Below are 19359 nucleotides of genomic sequence, written 5' to 3'. Positions count from 1 at the left end.
TATACCAATAAAATAGATTTCAAGTATTGTATATAATACTTTGCGTTAATTAAGCATTGATTTTGTAAAGGTATAAACCAGATTTCTTAGTAGCTATCAAAATATTATTTCCTAATTGGAATTTATCCTTCATTTTATTAGTTTGCTAGACCCATGAAGATACCTTTTATTCAATCATCATCATCACCATCATCCATCATCCATCATCCATCATCCATCATCCATCATCCATCATCCATCATCCATCATCATCATCTCTGTAAATTCACTTTAGAATCAAACTTAGAAACAAGGTAGTGACATCAGTCCAGTCATTTTTATGGGGACCATTCAAGACCAAAATAGGACCAGTTTTCTATGGTTGGGCTAATTCACTTATTTTTGGAACAGACAGGTTGATAACATAATCAAAAATACAATAGAGCCAAGGGGTAAACATATGTTTTAAAAAAATTATGGTTTCTTTTCATTGTTCTTGGACCTTGGATTTTTCCACCAGCCTGTCAAAGGAGTAACATTTTTATTAATGTCTTAAACCACCAAATTAGGCATTCTGTTTCCAATTCTTACTCACACAAAATCCAATGGTACTTGTGCAATATTTCTCTCCTTGTGGTTAAACAAAGTGTGCCAAAATTTAAAAATGTTTATAGTTTTTCACAAAAATAAAGCTACTGAAAGAATTTTGTTACTGACAACTACAATTATATCAACAGAAGAAATATAAGTCAAATGTGACCGCATAAAAAAAGCATTTAAACTGTGAATCAACAGTACATGTGTAAAATGTTTTCTGAGAGTGCCTAACGGTGCCTAAAGTTGTTTGCAATTAATACATTCAGATAAATATGCAAAATTTATTCTCAAGCATTTCCATGTGACAAATTTGTTTAAAACCTTGTATCAAACAACTTTTTAGGATACCACTATTTAATTGCACATGCAAATCAATGTTTTGTATGTTTCCCCAGCTTTCCAAAATTATTAAAATTACGTAGAAACAAAAGTCATTAAAGGAAATTTGCAACCCTTATCATTGACTTAAATTGTTATTTTCAGAAACCTATATTTAATTGATTTGTTTTTATTTGTGCCTGCACTAATTATTAAAAATATTTTGTTAACAGGATACAGTGATATTATGTTTCATTCAGTAGTGTTTTTGTAATTTATAACTCAAGCCTTCTATAAAATCTTATTAATAAAATATTGCAATCTTTTTATGGTCATCTTTCAAAGAATTAAAATTGAAAATAAACTAAAAGAAAATAATTAAAAAATCACAAAAAAATCTTTGACAATAACAGAACATATCAGGGCTTGAAATCTGACGCGAGTCCGACTCGCGCTGAGACTAAGTCAGGGTAATGGGAGTCCAAAGGGACTCTCGCAAAAAGTTTAGAATGAAGCTTAGCTAATTAGATTTTTTCAAGGATATTTTATTGTGCATTTTTAATTTACTTTATTTACTAAATGTTCTAGTTATTCCTTGAACTAAACTTATTTAGGTTAAATGCTGTATTTCCATGTGTAAAAAGTATAGTTGATATAAAAAAAACTTAGTAGAGATTATATTATTTTAAATATGTTTAATCATGTCATTTTGTTAATCATGAAGTAAACAAATAACATTAAAAAAAATTAAACGCTTGTTACTTATTTTTACGGGAGTCTAAAAAGACTCGGTGGACTTGTGCAATGTATTTGACGCGAGTCTGTAAAGACTCGCCTGAAATGGGTTGGATTTCAAGCCCTGCATAATAACTTCAGTCACAATTTTTCGTACATGGGTTTAAATCCCCCTATGTGAATTTGATGGAATAATGCTTTTCATATGTTCCCCAGACCAACACAGTAGCCCTTGCGCTGTGTAACAGAATTTTGATCTTACTTTTGCCTTTAAAAAATTTAATTTTTTAAGAAGATCACACATGCACGTCAGTGCACACTGCACACACAGAATTATTGTGCATCGTACGCCTACCTAAAATCTTACAGAATGGCAAAAATTATAGTCATGTCAAGTTAAACCTTATTTTCATGCCAACAACAAATAGAAGCAATAAATGGATTTTGAAGATAAAATCAATTACTGCTTGTTTTTTAAAATATACATAATACAATAATTAAAATTTACACAAGAAAATATCACAATATACTTTCGTTATTAGTAAAAATCATTTAGTTGCCACTAAAATTGCATCCAAATAATTCATAAATTCCAACCTCTCTGTTTCACACTGACATCTAAGTTTAGAATTCTGTCCATAAAGAGCATTGGATACCATATTCTCTGAGAATTATGAAAATCATTAAATCAGGAAAAATAATTTTGTAAGTTTTCATAAATTTAGGTGCAGAAACAAAATTTGAGGCATTTCTTTAAATTAACTTTGCAAAATCCAATGATTTATTAGTTTTTTGATACAAAAACATAACATAAAAACTACTTTCTTATACATTAAAAATTCTCCTATAATCATTTCAAAAAAAGGTTATATAAATAATTGTTAATATGTTTAATTCATAATTTTGTACAATTCAAAAAAAAATTAAGGGTAGCCAAGGTATGCCTATACCCAAACCTCCTGGTCTTCCAGACTTTCTCTCAATCAATTTACCCTTCAAGAGAAAACTAAATAATATGAAAATGCTAGATGGATACTAGCAGAATTTTTTTTTTAATTTTAAACCAAATGACCCCAGAATATCTTTCAGTGCCCTATGAAATTCAAAAAGAAATTCTGGCCAGGACAGGCCACCCAAATTTCTCATGGTTTTTTTAACAATTTTGTTAATTATCATAACTGACTGGCAGAGTGAACATTCAGTATTAAAACAAGCAATATCTACACATGTATTATTATACACAAGCATTATATTATATTTTTTTAATCAATTCTTTAAGCTCTAACTTTTGTGAAGGTAAAACAATTATTATTGTGTGTAACATTTGGTAAAAGGAGGTACCCTATATCAGTATCTGCAGTGTGCTTTGACAAAAAAAAACAATATTTCATAACTGACAACAAATGTACAATATTCAATGGCCTCATCTCTGTTACCGAAAGCAATTCCTATTGATTTTAAGCTCTACCATATGCCTTTTATAGCAAAATAAATTTCATTGGCTATTATGATAAATCTACATAAAACATGAACACATACAAACATCAAAAACAAACTTTTTTTTATCTGCATTCCTCCAAGCACCATTTTTTATTTATAGAACATAAGACACACAGAAAACTTTGACAGAAATGGATGTACATCATGTTTCGGAACAACAGGTGATGTATAAAAGTCTAACACTGAGCAGCGATTGAACTTATCCCATGAGCACTTTCCATGGTCTTTCTCTCCTTTTCATTAGGATTTACTGTTTGACCATCTAAATAAGCTTTGATATATTCAAAATATAAATTTCTTGCTTTAGATAAAATTTTTCCTGACTCGTGCTTTCGTGACAGTTTATCAAAAAACATTGCTAACATAGCATAATCCATTTGATTATTTAAAACATGATCTCTGTTGATTAAAAGTATTGCTAAACATAAAAACAGAGGGAACGGGGATCCATCATTTAAATATCTAGGATGTGGAAGTGGTTCTAATTTGACAAAGTCTTCTTCAATAGAATTATCACAGGAGTAATTCGGCCTAAACAGTCCTTCCACTGCTGGTGATACCCGACCGTTACTTGCAGTTTTATCAGATTGAAGTAATCCATAGTAAAAACTTAATTGTGATTCCTCGTCAGAATCAGGAGGAATAGAACTCCAGATGATTTCCATTACACGAAGTGCTTCTACAAATGGAAATTCCCTCTTTAGTTCCAACAAAAGCATGCGGTAACAAAAATACAAATTGCCACCATCAATATCTTGCAAATATTTATAAAATTTTTCATCTGTTCTCTGCAGAAGCAATGACAACTGACCAAACTTTTGCAGAAGTGCAGTCCCTTTCAATAAAAAGTTACACCTAAGTCTTTGCATTACCTTACAAAAACATAAATACGCCATAGTTTCATCTTCAGTTACAACTAATAGTGGTGCAGCAAGGTCACTCATCCCTTGACAGTAGGATATTTCAGGATTATTTAATGCAAAAGTTGTGAGAATATTATATAACGATAAAATATTGGGATGGTCCTCAGGTACATTAAAGAAATGATGTGTTCTGTCTGTCCGTAAAACATCCTTGTGCACCATATGCGTGACAGGCTCTATTTCTTGTGGATTTCTAGCTTGCCAATTTTCTTTCAAATGCTTGTATACTTGTTTTTTCATAAAAAGAAATCGTGTACGCTCCTCAACTGACAAATCTGATGGGTAAACACCTAGCAAGTGCACCCATGCTTCACGTCTTAATCCTGGCTCCAATCCTCCATGGAAAACACGAATACGAAAGTCTTTTGGAGACATAATACGACCATTACCATCAAAAAAATTAGTCCATTCTTTCTCTGACAATGGGGTTCTCTTGTTAGGATCGACAAAAACATCCAGAACTTTATTAAACTTTTTGCTAACTTCATGCTTAAGTGACACAGTTAGAGGTAATTGTAGATAATTCGATTTTATATCTTTCACGGGAGGAGCATCTATGGGTTCTAAAACATGCCAATCAGCAACATCTAAACAAAAAGCCAGAATAAAAACAAAAGCTATCATCATTATCAAAAGGCGTACATATAAACTTTTTTATCCGTATAGTCTGTCTGGCGGTAGCCATTTTAAATGCCCCTTTTTGATCTTTTAAACGGGATGTAAATGCAAAATATTTGTTTTTATATGTTTTTGCAGTGCATAAATCTTTAACAAACCAATATTAAGATTTTGGGCACCAATGTATACTTTGTATCAGGCACTAGCAATCTTCGGCAAGGGTAGCTACTGAAAAATTATTTTGCTAAGAAAATGGGTAAACCAACGTAACCTAATTCACCCCATATTTAAGTTGATGTTCAATAGACATGACACAAGTGCAGCACAAGCAGTAACAACTGAATCAAAAGAAATCGCTGTCAGCAATTTTGCAAGACATCAAAGTGGGTAAAAAAATTTGAGATATGTACAATTATTCGAATAATTGCTATGCATTTAGTCACACCAACGTGACAGACAACTAAAAATAATGTATCAATATAAAAGAACACCCATAAACTTCGGAAAAATTTCTCTCAATTTGAAAATTTGGATGTCATGGCAACACTGGCATATTTTCCACTTTTTGTTAAAACTTCTTATTACTCCAGATGTAGCTTTTTAAATAATTAAGTTTTCTACACACTCAACTGCCTTTTTAGCCTTTTTCACAAAAAATTTTTAAACTAGCACCAGTATTTTTTGTGGCACGTGATCCTATTACGTATTGTTTAGGACTCCTTAATTATTACTGACTGTTATAGCTAGAACAGATGCCTTCTCACAGCAAAGTGAAACAAAAGTTCTCTACAAACAATTATTTTTTATAAAAAAAAAATAATGTGCATAATTTGTATTTTAAAGGATTTTATTTCTGATATGGACTGATCATTCAACTTGCAGCACATTTGTGTATGATTTTTATTTTAAAAGGATTTATTTTGAAAGGGGAATAAAAGTGAGCAAAATTAACAAAATATCAAAGTGTCACACAGGCCCATAAAAGTTATGGAAAAAAAGAAGCCAAAAATCACTACGAAATAAGTAATTGTTTTTTTAGAATATAGTTTAGTTGCCTCCTACAGCAATGCACAAACATTAAAAGCTCTTAGTGAAAAATCGATTAACATAATTTTAGTGCTTCAACTTCATAATTAAAGAAAGGTTTGTCACCAGTAGTGGTTAAATTAAACCATTGCGAAAAACCTTAAATTTATTTAATTAAATGTTGTTTTTTCTGTGTTAAACTTTAATATATATTTATGCTTTTAACTGTTTTTTTTTTTTTTATTGTATATCATTCTATAGTTTTTTTAAATATAATACCTTTCTAGGAAAAAAAAATTAATTTAGAGGAGAGCTAAAACATAAAAGCTTGCATTTTACTCACAAAACAAACCATTACCTAAAATTAAAAGACTACATAAAGAGCAAGGTGTTTTGTAACTAAGAAAGCTATAAAGGTGTTGTGTGGAAGCATAAATTGCTAACGAAAGTAATGTAGCCAATGTTTTTTAGTTAAAAAAAATTACATCAGCTAAATTTTGCCGCTGTGAGTTACAAATCTGTCGAAATTTTCTAATAAGTGTGGTAACTGCACAGCAATTTAAATGCTGAGCTAAAGGGGCTGTGGTTGACATTAATGTTCCATACATGTTTTTGAAAGTTTTATTGATGGAAGTGCAGTGCAGAAGAAAAAGGCCTGGGGACGAGGTTGGTATACTCTGAATTCAAAATTGGCTTTCAAATCAATAATGTACTCATGATTATTCAAAAACATAATTAGTGGTGTCTCCACACCAACAAATTACACATCACTAATTCCTAATTAAAATTTGTAAAGTCTTACACTCACATATAACTTAATACTTAAATATTCACCTCTGTAATAGGAGCGATAGCTGGAAAAGTAGTCTGATCTCTTAAAAAAGGGGTCTGTCAATTCTTAAACTTCAAAACCTACAGGTTGATGTCATCTTAATCCAAAATATTTCCTCCAAGAGGGCTATAGCAAAGCAAATCTTTGATAAAAATAACATTGTATAGGAATGAGCCATTGACTTCACTCAAACATAATTCTGGAACTGATTGCCTCCCTAATCGGGTGGATATTGCATTGAATGTCCAGGTAGTATAATCCTAACTTACCACCTTTCACAACAGGTATTACTCTTATCTCTAACCAAGGATAAGAAGCTGTATGAAAAGCCGCATCTAAGTCCCAGTCAGATGACAATGAAAGAAAAATGTCAGGACGTGTTGTGTTTTCTACAGATTTCGGTAGAAGATATGAAATGTCAAAATCACTAAAAAGATAGATAAATAAGGACAGCTACAAAAACAAGAATTAAGCTATGCTGAGTCATTATGAGGATTGCAATTACATGTCAGACCTACAAACACTGGCACTAGGATTCATCTCTTCCATTTGGGTTTTAAGTAGTTCAGGAAACAAAACATAAGGACAAGCAAGATTACACAAAAAATTGTAAACAACAAATTAATTCTCAAAATAAATTTCTCTTTGCAATGTGAAAACCGAACATGGACTATACACATTGTAAATAACCTTTACATAGTTCCTTTTATTTAACTATATTCTTTTTTTCTATTTCTTTTACCTTTGATGCTTGATGTACTTACTTTGACAGACTGAAAGCTTTCTTTAACAACAGATAAATGCTAGCAAAGGATGTGATATTTGGATCAACTGTCATTGACTTCATTTCAATATTGCCATTTATGGCGCACTAAATAAAAGGAGGATACATGGATGCTACAAAACATGTCATCATCCTGTAGTTTTATGCTTTTGGGAACAAGATATTTCATTGATAAACTTATAGGAAATTGACCTGCTCTGGATTACATGTAGAGTTTTCTGACGTTGCCTTCTGTCAAAAAAAAGAGCTACTTTATAAACTTTGTTTTCATCACATCCAAACAAGAAAATAAGAAACAGCTTTCAGGCCATTCCTTGAGACGAGTGCGATTGCACGCGCACTCGCCCGCACACTCGTAAAAAAAGTTACGAGTGCTTTTTATCGCACTCGTGAATTTTTTCGTTTTCTAAAATGTTATAGAGCGATGAAAAAGGCTATTACGCTGATTACTCCTCGTGATTGATTTTGTTTCAAAGACGTGGATCAGTTATTTATTAGAAGTGATTTTCATATCTTTTTAGTTCTCATCTTTTCATTGTTTTTTGTTAGAAAAAGACCTTGTAATATTTTATTTTTACTAGAAAAGAACATTATCTTTTTAACTTTTTTTGCACAGCAGGAAAAAAGGTGTTGCGCAATAATTGAAATGTATTTTTATACTTTCACCACCAGGTAGATTAAAATACCTTTTGGTGGCCCTCAAATATAAAAACGAAAGAAACTGTTTTTAAACAAATAATTGTTTGTACACAAGGAGAGTATGACGTGAATATTAGGCCAAAAATAAATACTAAAAAAAGTTGCTTAATAAAACAAAATTTTGTTCATACACAATCAGAGTGCACAAAAGTATATCGTATTTAAAAAAAAGTCCGGAAGTTCTCTCTCCAACAAGACACAGCAGGCAATAAGTCAGCCCTGCCCTCGGTTTTGTGAGGAGAGATGTTCTGCGAAGACTCTATCACCTGTACAGTTTTCTTCATGTTGAACTGTGCCCGTGATAAGCATTTTCGACGCATGTCACCGGTGACTTCTGCGATATACAACCTAAAGATGCCCTGACCTTCAGTTCGTAAAGAGCACGTGCTACGTCCATTTGCCGTGTGCGGACTTGAATTAGAAAGGCTGTTGATTTGCATGCGCAACAAATATTCCTGAAAAAGCCTGACGTGTAGTAGCACACTGTTTTATTGAAAATGTAAGATATCATATTATCCTTGTTGCTGTTCTGTTTGTATTGAATAAATTTCCTTTTAAAGGAAAAATTTTGATTTTAGTCTTGAAATTGCTAATAAGTTACTTGCTAGTTTTAAGTTTTAATGTTATTATTGATTAAGACAAAAAAGTACATTATTTTAAAAAACTGCTTTGCAGGTTGCTTTTTAGAATATCCATAAAAATTTTAGCCTGACCTTGCAGTTTTTGAGCCAATTCTCAGCCTAAGTTCTTAGCAACTATGTCCTAATAGTCTACTGTATAAAAATATATAGTAAAATATAACTCATGTAACTCCTCCCTTTATTGATTTTTAGAAAAGTTTAATGCTATGCAAACTTTATATCACACTGAAACAATATTCTTTAAACAATTTTAAACACTTGATTTTCTTATAAACAAAACTATGTGGCAAACATCAGGCCTATCAATAAGGGGAGAGCTATCACTCAGTCTTTTTCAGGAATATTTGAGTAGGTGTTCGACAATTCGCACGTGTAAATCAAGTAAGGCGTGCGATTTAAAACGCACGTGCAAAGGAATGTTACGCGTGCGATACGGATTCCAAGGTAAATCTTTTCTACACGTTTATTTTACGGTAGAAAAGTGGGGGATGTTTTGAATCGTGAACCCCAAACACGATGATCGAGCGTCTACGTATAGCGACTCTCTCAATCTTAACTTCCTTTTCTACATGTCCGAAATAGTATGCATGACTAAACTGTCATTTTCATAAATTTATTGTTTATTTTGCAGGTCATCACAAGCAAATAGGAAAAAATATGCTTCCTTTTTTAAATTAAAAAAAAATCTTTATCCACGTGGCTTCAAAACTTCGTTTTTAAAACTGTTTGAATAAAAATAACACTTGTGGTATAAAGAAAAAAATCAATCAAATTCAAACCTCCTATGGTCTCCAATTGTTTTGTCAAATGAAGAAATTATCTACAATTAAATCCATGATAAAATGTCTGTTCTGCCTGTAAGTGCAGCTTTGCAGACTTGCTTTATCCGTGCTCCGTCGGCGTTCACCTCCCCATTAGTTTAAGAACTGCATGGCTTGATTTCGTATGTAAGACCTGGTTACCAACGACGAAGGGGCCAGGCAAGAGAGATTTATGTCTACGTAGTTCTTTTAACTAAGTCAGGAGTCGGTGAATTAGCTAGGACGGGCAGGTTGGCTATAAATAGGCTTGCTCGTGGATTAAAAAGACCAGGACTATTTAATAATTCTGGGATCTAAAAGTGTTCGACCAAAACGGAAATCTATCAGACGTTTTGTTCGACAAAAGTTTGAAACAAGCTACGACATGTCCGACCAAACTGCAAATGTAGCAGACATTTTGTCTGACAAGTCTTCAAAAATTATTTCGAGGGCTGCCATTGCACGCTACAAAATGGATTTTACAGGTTGGTTTTAAAAACTCAATATTTATTTTTCAGGCGTGCGATTAATCACACGCTGAAACGATTTAGGCGTGTACCAAGGCATGCGCGTGCGATCGCACACCTCTCCTGAAAATGACTATATCACTCCTGCACACTCAAACACACACCTAATTTGAAGAAATGGCATAATATAGCTAAGCCATTAACTGCTGCCCCAGTTCCACAAAATTTTTGTCTAGCTGAGTAATCTTGATTTCTGAATTTGTTTTCCTAATAATTACTTTTTTCATTTAGATTAACATGGAGCATTTTTTAGTTTCAAAATTTAAAAAATAAATTTAAATGAAATAATGCCTATGATACATTGCTGTTCCGCTTGTAAGTCCAATTACACAGACTTGTTTTATATGTGTCTAATTGGAGCTCACCTCTGCAACAGTAAAGTATCGCATAGCTAGGTTTCATCTATAATCCGTGATTACCAACTACGAAGGAGCTGTGTTGATGATATCTTAGGCTACATAATTCTTTATCAGTTGGGAGTCAGTGTATTAGCTAGGATGTACAGGTTGGCTTTAAATAGGCTTTCTTTGGTTACTTTTACAAAAATGATTATTATTCTGGGGGTCCAGCGTGCGTGATCATTTTGTTTGTTAGTAAAGTATAAAAAATGGTTCAAGGAGAACATAACACGGGGCAAACTTTTAGAAAAAAGAAATATTTTATTTAATTTATTTTTTCCATCTAGGTCTGTAAAACAGTTAATTACTTTATTTGCTGTGATATGATTAGTTGATTTCAATCTTCTAATTAATATTTTCCGTGAATGACAGCTGTAGCTGTCAAAACATTGTTCAAGACATGATAATATCTTATTATTCAAAAAGGATACAACTTTTTGTTTTGATGTACTTTATTAATGACATTTTGGTCGTTCTACTGCCATTTTCAAGTACAGAACCACTTTCCGAAATGCAAAAAATATTTCCTGATTTGGAAATCTCATAATTTTTTCATGGGTTATAATTTTTCAATATACAAATAATTTCCTGATAGGGGAATAATCTACATTTCTGTAAATTCACCTGAACTGTATAGGACCAATATCGATAACATTCATGTCTTGTTTAAAGGGATCTTGAGGTACTTTTACAAGTTGGACTGACCTAAAAGATTTGCATGAGAAGTTCTAAATATATATTTTTAATATAGCATTTTAATTTTTTTTATTTTCTTGCTTGACCATCATCTGGGCTATCTTCAACCTTTTTCGTTAATAATTTTTATTCTAGCTCGTCTTTTTTTGTTGCACTTAGTTAACTAGACTTTACTGCAAACTTCTGGGTATAATGGACAATTGTAAAATTATGTGGGCATCGTGACTTTTTGGTTTAATGGCTATGACACTCTTGCAAATAAACAAGTCAGGTTCGAATCCTGGACAGGGATAGGAAAAACATAATTATAACTAGCTATGTATCTAGCTATATAACTAGCTCTGTGATGAAGGGGAGAATGCATAGAGCTCTATCCTCATAGCTTTCATTAAAAAAATATAAAAATGCCATATTAAACAGTGTTTTAGTCCATCCCAAGAAAATGTAGCTAGTTTGTGCAGCATAGTATGTATTTAGCTAACCATAATCTGTTATATAGTAGTAGTAGTAGTATTTATTTGCTGCTATATAGATTGTACAGTATATATATAATATATAAATGTATATAGAGAACTTTATATGTATTTATATGTGCTTTGTATGTTGAAAAATAAAAATAAAAATGAAAATAATATAATAAAATATATAATATATATATTCCGTCTACTGGGAAAGCTTTTTTCTTGCAACCTATAGATGGGCATCCTGTCCCCCTCTCCGCAACCCTTTCTATATTGATTTCTTTTGTGGCGAAATTGCAGCTAACTATTATGACAAAATTTTACACCCTACAAAGAAATTCGTTCCTACTTCCCAAACATATATATTGATTTCTTTTGTGGCGAAATTGCAGCTAACTATTATGACAAAATTTTACACCCTACAAAGAAATTCGTTCCTACTTCCCCCAAACATATTGATTTGCTGACAGCCCCTAAATACCATGGGATTTAGCATGCAGTGATTTTAAATAAATTTTCTGACAAAGATAAAAACAACACGCACATACCCAGGCCTTGATCTTAATTGCCTCTCTTTCTGACAATAAAGGTTGTTCGTTGTTGCTATTCACAAACTCAAAGGAACTATTTGAGCTTCTACGGCTGCTCACAAAACTGCTTCCTCCTCCAGAATTTCTTCCATCCTTATTGTTATCCAGGTCTTGCTGGGAGTCTGATATAAATTTAAAAAGGCTTGAACTAAATGGCATCATCATTAAATAATAACTAAACTAAAAACAATAAAACGATTTCTAGGACGATAACCCCGACACTACGCAGCAAGTGCCGCCATGAGTTACAAAGGAACACCTTACTTTGCCCGTCAGACTTTTTGAATAAATGTCTTACCAGCAGGTTAAGATAGGTGAGACAAATTTAAAGGAATGCTGAAAGGTGGATTGATGCGCTGATTTGCTGACCCCTCTCTAACCGATTTTTTTTTTTGGATCTGCACAGGACAGACACTTTTTCACCAGCGAGACCGATCAAGATCAATATATAAAGGGTTACGGAGCGAAAACAGGTCCCTATGTTCGCAAGCGAAATATTTACATCCTACTCCACGACAAATATGGAGAGAACTTTTAACTGCGCCAATAGACAGTTTAAATAAGATCTTAACAGGGGCGCCGCCACAATTTTCAAAGTGGGGGGGCTTAGGCAAAGTGGTAGATTTTAAGATTTTAGTGACAATCAACGAGCGAAGCGAGTTGCCGAAACAACTGGGTTCCAGGGGGCGCTGTAAGCCCCCTGGTGGGGCCGAGGGACAAAGGCACTGGAAGCCAACGAATATTTAGAGTCCTAAAACAAGAGATAGGGAAATGTTCCTTCTGGCGCAATTGCACATCACGCGCACGCACATCGCGCACATCAAGTACTTCCCACGGTCAAACACAACAAATCGATACCATGCAGTGCTTATCCATGTAAAGTCCCTAATCGTCAGTGCTTAGCCATGTCTAGCAGTGACGTCATCAAATCATACAAAAATGAGTCAAAAATTTCTAGCGCAACTAGTAGGGCAATTCCGTTGTGATGACGTCTCAAAAATCAACGGATGCGCAGTAACATCAGTGCTATCATACGCAAGTGGAGTAAAGTCCCTCACATACAACAAATGAGCCCACAACGCATGCGCAGTAAAGACGTGAACTGTGTGTTATAAAAATACTACTAATAAATGTGCATCAAACAAAATTCAATATATTTGGAAGTGCAGTAGTCATGACCTTCATGGCTGGCATCGGTCTCTCCCTACCCCTTATGGCCCTAGCAATAGTGAAAGAATCAGAGAAGGAGAAGGAGATTGGACGAAGCATTCAAGACCTAGAGGTTCGTCTTTATACCTTAGAATCATAAGATAAAGGGAACAATGTAGGAACTGTGAACGTATCTTGGATGTGCACGACAGGAGCACCTGTGGTCGGAGGTTCGAAGTAAATGGTAAACTTTTATGCTGGTACTGCTACCAGGACTATATCACATATAACGGGGGTGGCTGCGTATGTACAATGACATGCAATCCTCTGAAATCGTTTCAATTTCAATGAAGAAGATGCTACAATTTGAGAATGAGCTTGTCAACCCTAAATTATTCTACTCGTTTGCTGCTACCTTTACAGACATCAACAATATCAACGTGGACTATCTGACAATGTCGGACCCCATTCCTGCTAATGGGGGTAAGGATAATCGGTACATTATAGGATACCATGCACGAGACCTCGTAGTAGCCCTCAGGGTAAAAACACCCAAAATATGGTCCCCGCATGGAGTCAGCCGGTACAACGCCAATGCAGTACCGGCGATGAGTCTTGATTTTGAAGAGTACCCCGATTGGGTTGCAAAGTATCGCCAAATCTGGTCGAAGATCGAGGAGTTGATATCTGAGCAATTGACTACAGAGCCTTTGAAAAAGGACCGTTACATCAACGCTAAACTTAAATACTATAAGAATGCAATCACGACACTACGATGAACCATGCCAAGCCAGTGCCATCCTGGCACTATCATCGGTGTATGTGCAAGGTAAAAACTACTACCCCCAGGTACATGTTGTGGAATGTCGATATAAGAACTTTAAAAAAGAATGGTTGCTGAGCGAGGATTAAAAAACCATATATTTCATAGGCCTTGTAGGACCTATGAAATATACCAAATTAAGGTTTATACTCAGGAGGAGGCTCTACGTAGCGCTTACATACTGCGCAGATCGAACGTTTTTTAAAATTTCAGCATGTGTCTTTTGCCTCCCCTTCGCAATTAGCTTAGCACGCTCCCGCTCATTGATGGCGTTCACGATCTGTTTAACACGTTGACGTATCTGCTTCTTATATTCTTGTATAATGAGGGTGAACTCATACTCGCCGATGATTCCATTTTCAAATGATTTTGAAATAAGATCAATTATGGAATTCAGCTTTGTCTCCGCCAACAGGCTTATAGTCTCATGTTTTATGGATTTCACAATCCAATCAGTACAAAAATCCCAACTCAACCTCTGGATATGCACAGGTATGTAGGGAATACGGTGCAGATCCTAATAGTCTGTACAAGTTCAAGGCTGTCATGTCGTCATTGACAAATGGTAGATGGTGGCCACAAGTCGCAGGCGACTGGGCCAAGTTCATCATCCACACAAGTCAGTGTTTAACGTCGGAAGGTCTAACCAAGCTGAGTGAAAGTATCCGGGTTTACGTGGTCTTGTTACTCGGGTTGCAGGCAGGAGCCAAAGCATCCTTAATCGGGTCTGGGGCGGACAACTATACGGCAAGGCAGATCCCATGGTACCAGCGTCAGGAGAATGTAGGGCATGACATCACAAAATTCGAAAAGGTACTTCAATATGCTCGAACTCCGGTGAATTTTGCTGTTATGCCAAGCGTGTACATGCTGCCTTCTGACATGAACCTGCGCTTAGGCAAAGTTGTAGGGTATAACAACAACATCCTCATCGCACCTGCCAATGTAAATGTGGGGTCCAGGTTAATGTGAATAACACGCCTATTGTCAAGCATACGGAGAGGGCTATCAAACCACCTCCAAAGCATATCGAGCCCCCTAGGCATACCATACCTCCCAAGCATGTCATACCTACCAAACATTCCATACCACCTGCACCTCCTATACATGCTCGCGATCATACTATACAGGCTATACCATATACACTCCCCAAGCATGCCATAATACCTACGCCTCCTGATCATATTACATCGCCTGAACAACCAACACAAAACCAGCACGAGGATACCAAGGCCGTGTTGATTACAACAGGGGTAGGCCTCATCATTGCTTACATGTGGCTGAAATAAGCCACACTTACTTCCTCTTCCAACATATAGCACGACAAAACCAGCAGCAGCCACGATTGCCATGTACAGATGTTTTGTTGCGTATTCGACGATAGTTGCCGCTACCCTCAGGAAGAACGAGACTATGGTACCTATAATCCCGGGTAATGCTGCACCTGCTTTACCTACCAGGTATTTGAGGAATTTACCCAATCTTTCCAGCTGCTTCTCTACAAAGCCCTTCCCCTCCAGCGGCACCTCCAACGCTTCCCCCTGTAGCTACAAGTACGATGGTGCTTATCAGTAGACCAATAGCAGAGACTATACTGGCTATGGTTATACCCTGCTCTTTGAAGAGGATCTTTAGCTTCTCCAGCAAAGACGTGTCATCTCCGGCAATTTTCATCAATGTTTCCTTGATATTCTTCAGCTGGCTGTAGATATCAGAGGATAGTAAATTATGGGCATTTTGCGTGGCCTCTTTTAAATCGTTCAATTTTTCAATTTTTTCCTCAAGTTTTGCTATTTCCCTCTCAAGATTAGCCCTTTGTCCTTCGTCTACCCAAACTTTCTGCTTCTCGAGTTCTTTCACCTTGCCCTCCGCCTTGTCGATCTCGCTATTGTATAAGATCATCTTGCTTTTCAAGATTTTCAAGCTACCCCTTATAGTTTGAAGTTCGAGGTTTAATCCTCGCCTCTCGCGCTCGGTGAATACTTCATCAGTACCACCAAATGAAGTTTCTTCCATAAAGCTCTCCGTGGCATCTACAAATTACTCTATCGTTTCCATCGAAATGATATCTTCAGCCATGTCCTTCCTCACAATGTCATCAACCTTTTGCCCAAGTGCCTGGGCCGCTGCCTTACCCCTGTTGGGTGTAGTAACATAGTCGGGAAAACCCAGGGCTCGCACGAGATCTGCCTTCAATCTCTTGATCATATCCCCGGCAGCTCGCAACCCACCCTTATCTTTTGTAATTAATGCCGTAAGGTCTATATCGTTGAAAAAAAGACGTTTCCCTTCCAGCCTCAACTCGTTGTAGAGTGTCGCGATAGGCTTCCCCAGCCTCTCCTCAAAACGTTCGTAGAGCTCGTCGACCTTTGATTTTAATATTTTCTGCCTCTGCTCTGAAATGCCAGCCCCCTGGGACACCCTGTTGTTCTCCTGACGTTGAAGGCCCAGGCGTTGCCGGAGGTTTTGGCGTTGATAAAGGAGCTTCGGGTTTATCATCTGGACGGCCCTCCTCATCCGGACGATCGTGAACAAATACTGGATTAGTTGGCATTTATTTAAAGATTTCCCTTATATAATAAAATGAGTAACGTATTTGGAACGCCATTGGACCCCTACGCGGAAACAAAACAGCTCTTTGGGATCAAAGGACGGAAGCAACAGGTTCAGATATCTAACATACCCTCTACAATCAATCAAAATGAGGACTTGTACGTGGATATCCCCAACATGCGACAGGACGAGGTTATATTTCCCGGATCCATCAAACTCCTGTTTGACCTGGAAGTGAGGGGGCTAACACGAAACGTACTATCGTGTCGAATATCGGCAAAAGCCTGGTGCAGGACTTACGCATTACTTTGAATGGCAACGAGGTGCAAAATATCAGCGATTTCAACACATTCGCAGTCTACAAAGACCTCTGGCTACCCAAGTTTGACACGGACAATAATCTCATTTTGGAGGGGATCAACCCCAACGACGGGACCATCCGGGCCCTGCAAGTCAAGGCCACTGACCATGTAGGTACCGACGAGGAGAAGGCTATTGTTGCAGCCTATGGCTTTTGCATACTTCTCGGCAAGATGTTTGAACTCACCGGAGACCTACCCTTTTATCCAGTGGGTTTATATGACCGCCTCCAATTTTTCCTACATTTTGCGCCGCATAGCGACGTCATCAAAGATGCGGGTACGGCAGCCTCTGGATCTACGGCAGCCAATGCAGCGGATGCAGCCTACAAGATCACCAACATCAAGCTAGAGTTTGACAAGTGAGCCATAAAGGCCTCGCGAGCGCTATGATGTCACGGTATGCAAGATTGGCACTACCCTATGAACAGATCCTGAGAAGCAAGGTGGTGACCATGAAAAAAGCTGATACCAGCTACAACCTTAGATTGACACCCCGGCGAAGAGTTTGAAAGCCGTCCTGCTACTCTTTGTATATCCCGGGAAGGTTAAAGCTTATTCCGGTGTCAACGAGGTCTTTTACAATCCAAAAATTGAAAAGATCAGCGTCACCGTTGAGAGAGAGCCCAATAAACTGCTTAGCCATGCCATCTTACCCAAAGACCACCTCGAACAGATCGTGAACCTCTTCGGCAGTCATGACTCTTCGGTAACGATTGGCCAATTCTTCAATAAACGGTATGCGTTGTTTATCGATTTCCGGGCGTCTCCCGATCATACCCTACATGGTAGTGGGAGGCCCCTACAAAGGCTTAGTGACGGCATCACGTTGCACATGACTAAGAAGGTTGACGGAACCGGAGATTTCAGGTGCTATGTGTACTTGCTTGAGGATGCGCAATTGAACATCCTAGATGGCCGTTATCATTCTGTGGAGTATTAGTGACCACAACTCGTGTTTGTCCTCCAAGGGCAAAAACGAGTCAATATGGAAAACAAGAGCTGCTCAAATTGTAACAAGAGTCTTTTGCTAGATGCATTTAGAGTGCTGGGAAATGGTCAAACCACAAATACATGCATCAAATGCTTGGATAAAAAGAAACAGCGGCGTGCCAAAAACAAATGCCTCTATGGTAGGCGGGGGGAGCAATGTAAAGACTGTGGAGGAAATCAAATATGCTACCATGAAAGGGTGAGGCCCTATTGTAAGGAGTGCAGGAGGAGTCAGATTTGTCCCTATGAGAGACAGAGGGCTTGCTGCAAAGATTGCAAGGGTAGTCAGTTTTGCAAACATGAAAGGATAAGATCTCAGTGTAAAGAATGCAAGGGTAGTCAAATCTGCCAGCATGAAAGGAAGAGAGCTTGCTGTAAGGAATGCAAGGGCAGTCAAATATGCCAGCATGAGAAATTGAGGTATGGCTACAAGGAATACAAGAAGAGCAAACACTTGGAGGGAACCAGGAGCTGCCCGAAGTGTAAGAAAGTGTGGCCGTAGATTCATTTAGGGTGTTGAAAAATGGAAAGACGGCAACAAGTTGCCTAGTTTGCCTGGATAAAAAGAAGGCGTCACGGGAACGTAACAGATGCCCCATGGTAGGCGGAGATCCCAGTGTAAAGAATGCGGTGGTAGAGATATGTGCCAGCATGAAAAAAGGAGGGCCTATTGTAAGGACTGTAAGGGCAGTCAGATTTGTCACCATGAAAAACAGAGGGCTTGCTGCAAAGACTGCAAGAAGGGCAAACAATAAATGGCAACGATTGCTGTTATTGTTGCAGGCGCTGCTATCAACGCCCCAGCATTCAGCGGCACGAACCTCTTGTTTTCTAAACTTACGGGACATGGCGAAGCGGAACGGAAAATGTATGACCAAGCTATGGAAAAACTACAAGCAGCCCAGGCCCAATGAGTACAAGATCAACAAGCCAAGCTGGACTGGTTTAACAAGCAATGGGAATTGCAGCTACAGGCGGGTAAGAGCCTTCGCGAGCTGGACGATGACCTCTATAAATATTATATAGCCTCAAATAGTAAGGTACCTAAACTGTCCGACTATTACATACCCTCCAAGCAGCAACAAGATGACGAACTCTCCTTCATCCTTGGCTCCCTGTCCCCACTAGGCTTCGTAGCATATATTTGTACATTTGTAAAACCTTTTTAACATGTATAATAAAGACATGTCAAAAGCATCACATATCGTTACTGAAGAGGAGCCTGAAAAGCTAAGCAATATCTACTATACCCCCCCCCCCCCCAGAACATGTGTGGACCAGACGCAAGGCTATCAAATTGCTCGCAAAGGAGAGAAGTCTATCCAAAAAGCTAGTAACCTACTGGCTGAGTAGGCAAC

At 37.0% G+C, this 19359-nt stretch overlaps 1 protein-coding gene across 3 annotated transcripts; it reads right to left on the bottom strand.

Moving 5' to 3' along the window:
* Nucleotides 1–2071: 2071 nt before the first annotated feature.
* On the bottom strand, nt 2072–12822 carry LOC130625786 (TBC1 domain family member 25-like). 3 transcript variants are annotated; one of them, XM_057440896.1, is made up of 5 exons: nt 12423–12822; nt 12083–12246; nt 7293–7399; nt 6798–6955; nt 2072–4639 (listed from the first exon to the last, which is right to left on the bottom strand). In XM_057440896.1, exons 3-5 carry the CDS (start codon nt 7373–7375, stop codon nt 3306–3308), a joined length of 1575 nt encoding a protein of 524 aa, XP_057296879.1. In that variant the 5' UTR covers nt 7376–7399; nt 12083–12246; nt 12423–12822; the 3' UTR covers nt 2072–3305. The 3 variants fall into 3 exon arrangements, with proteins under 3 accessions (XP_057296879.1, XP_057296880.1, XP_057296878.1); XM_057440897.1 differs by lacking the exon at nt 12423–12822 and adding an exon at nt 12389–12408; XM_057440895.1 differs by lacking the exon at nt 12423–12822 and having other exon boundaries at nt 12083–12382.
* Between the last annotated feature and the right edge of the window lie 6537 nt (nt 12823–19359).

The sequence above is a fragment of the Hydractinia symbiolongicarpus genome, chromosome 14, assembly GCF_029227915.1.
Source record: "Hydractinia symbiolongicarpus strain clone_291-10 chromosome 14, HSymV2.1, whole genome shotgun sequence".
Taxonomy (NCBI): domain Eukaryota; kingdom Metazoa; phylum Cnidaria; class Hydrozoa; order Anthoathecata; family Hydractiniidae; genus Hydractinia; species Hydractinia symbiolongicarpus.
This window is presented reverse-complemented; position numbering and strand designations above follow the sequence as displayed.

What these genes read in the sequence shown, in the direction of transcription:
- LOC130625786 (XM_057440895.1), bottom strand. Translation starts at nt 12,289, where the DNA reads ATGATGATGCCATTTAGTTCAAGCCTTTTTAAATTTATATCAGACTCC. An exon ending in AAAGCTTTCAGTCTGTCAAA is followed by an intron (nt 6,956 to 7,292) that starts GTAAGTACATCA and finishes CTATCTTTTTAG; the next exon opens with TGATTTTGACATTTCATATC. An exon ending in AATACCTGTTGTGAAAGGTG is followed by an intron (nt 4,640 to 6,797) that starts GTAAGTTAGGAT and finishes CTTTTTGTTTAG; the next exon opens with ATGTTGCTGATTGGCATGTT.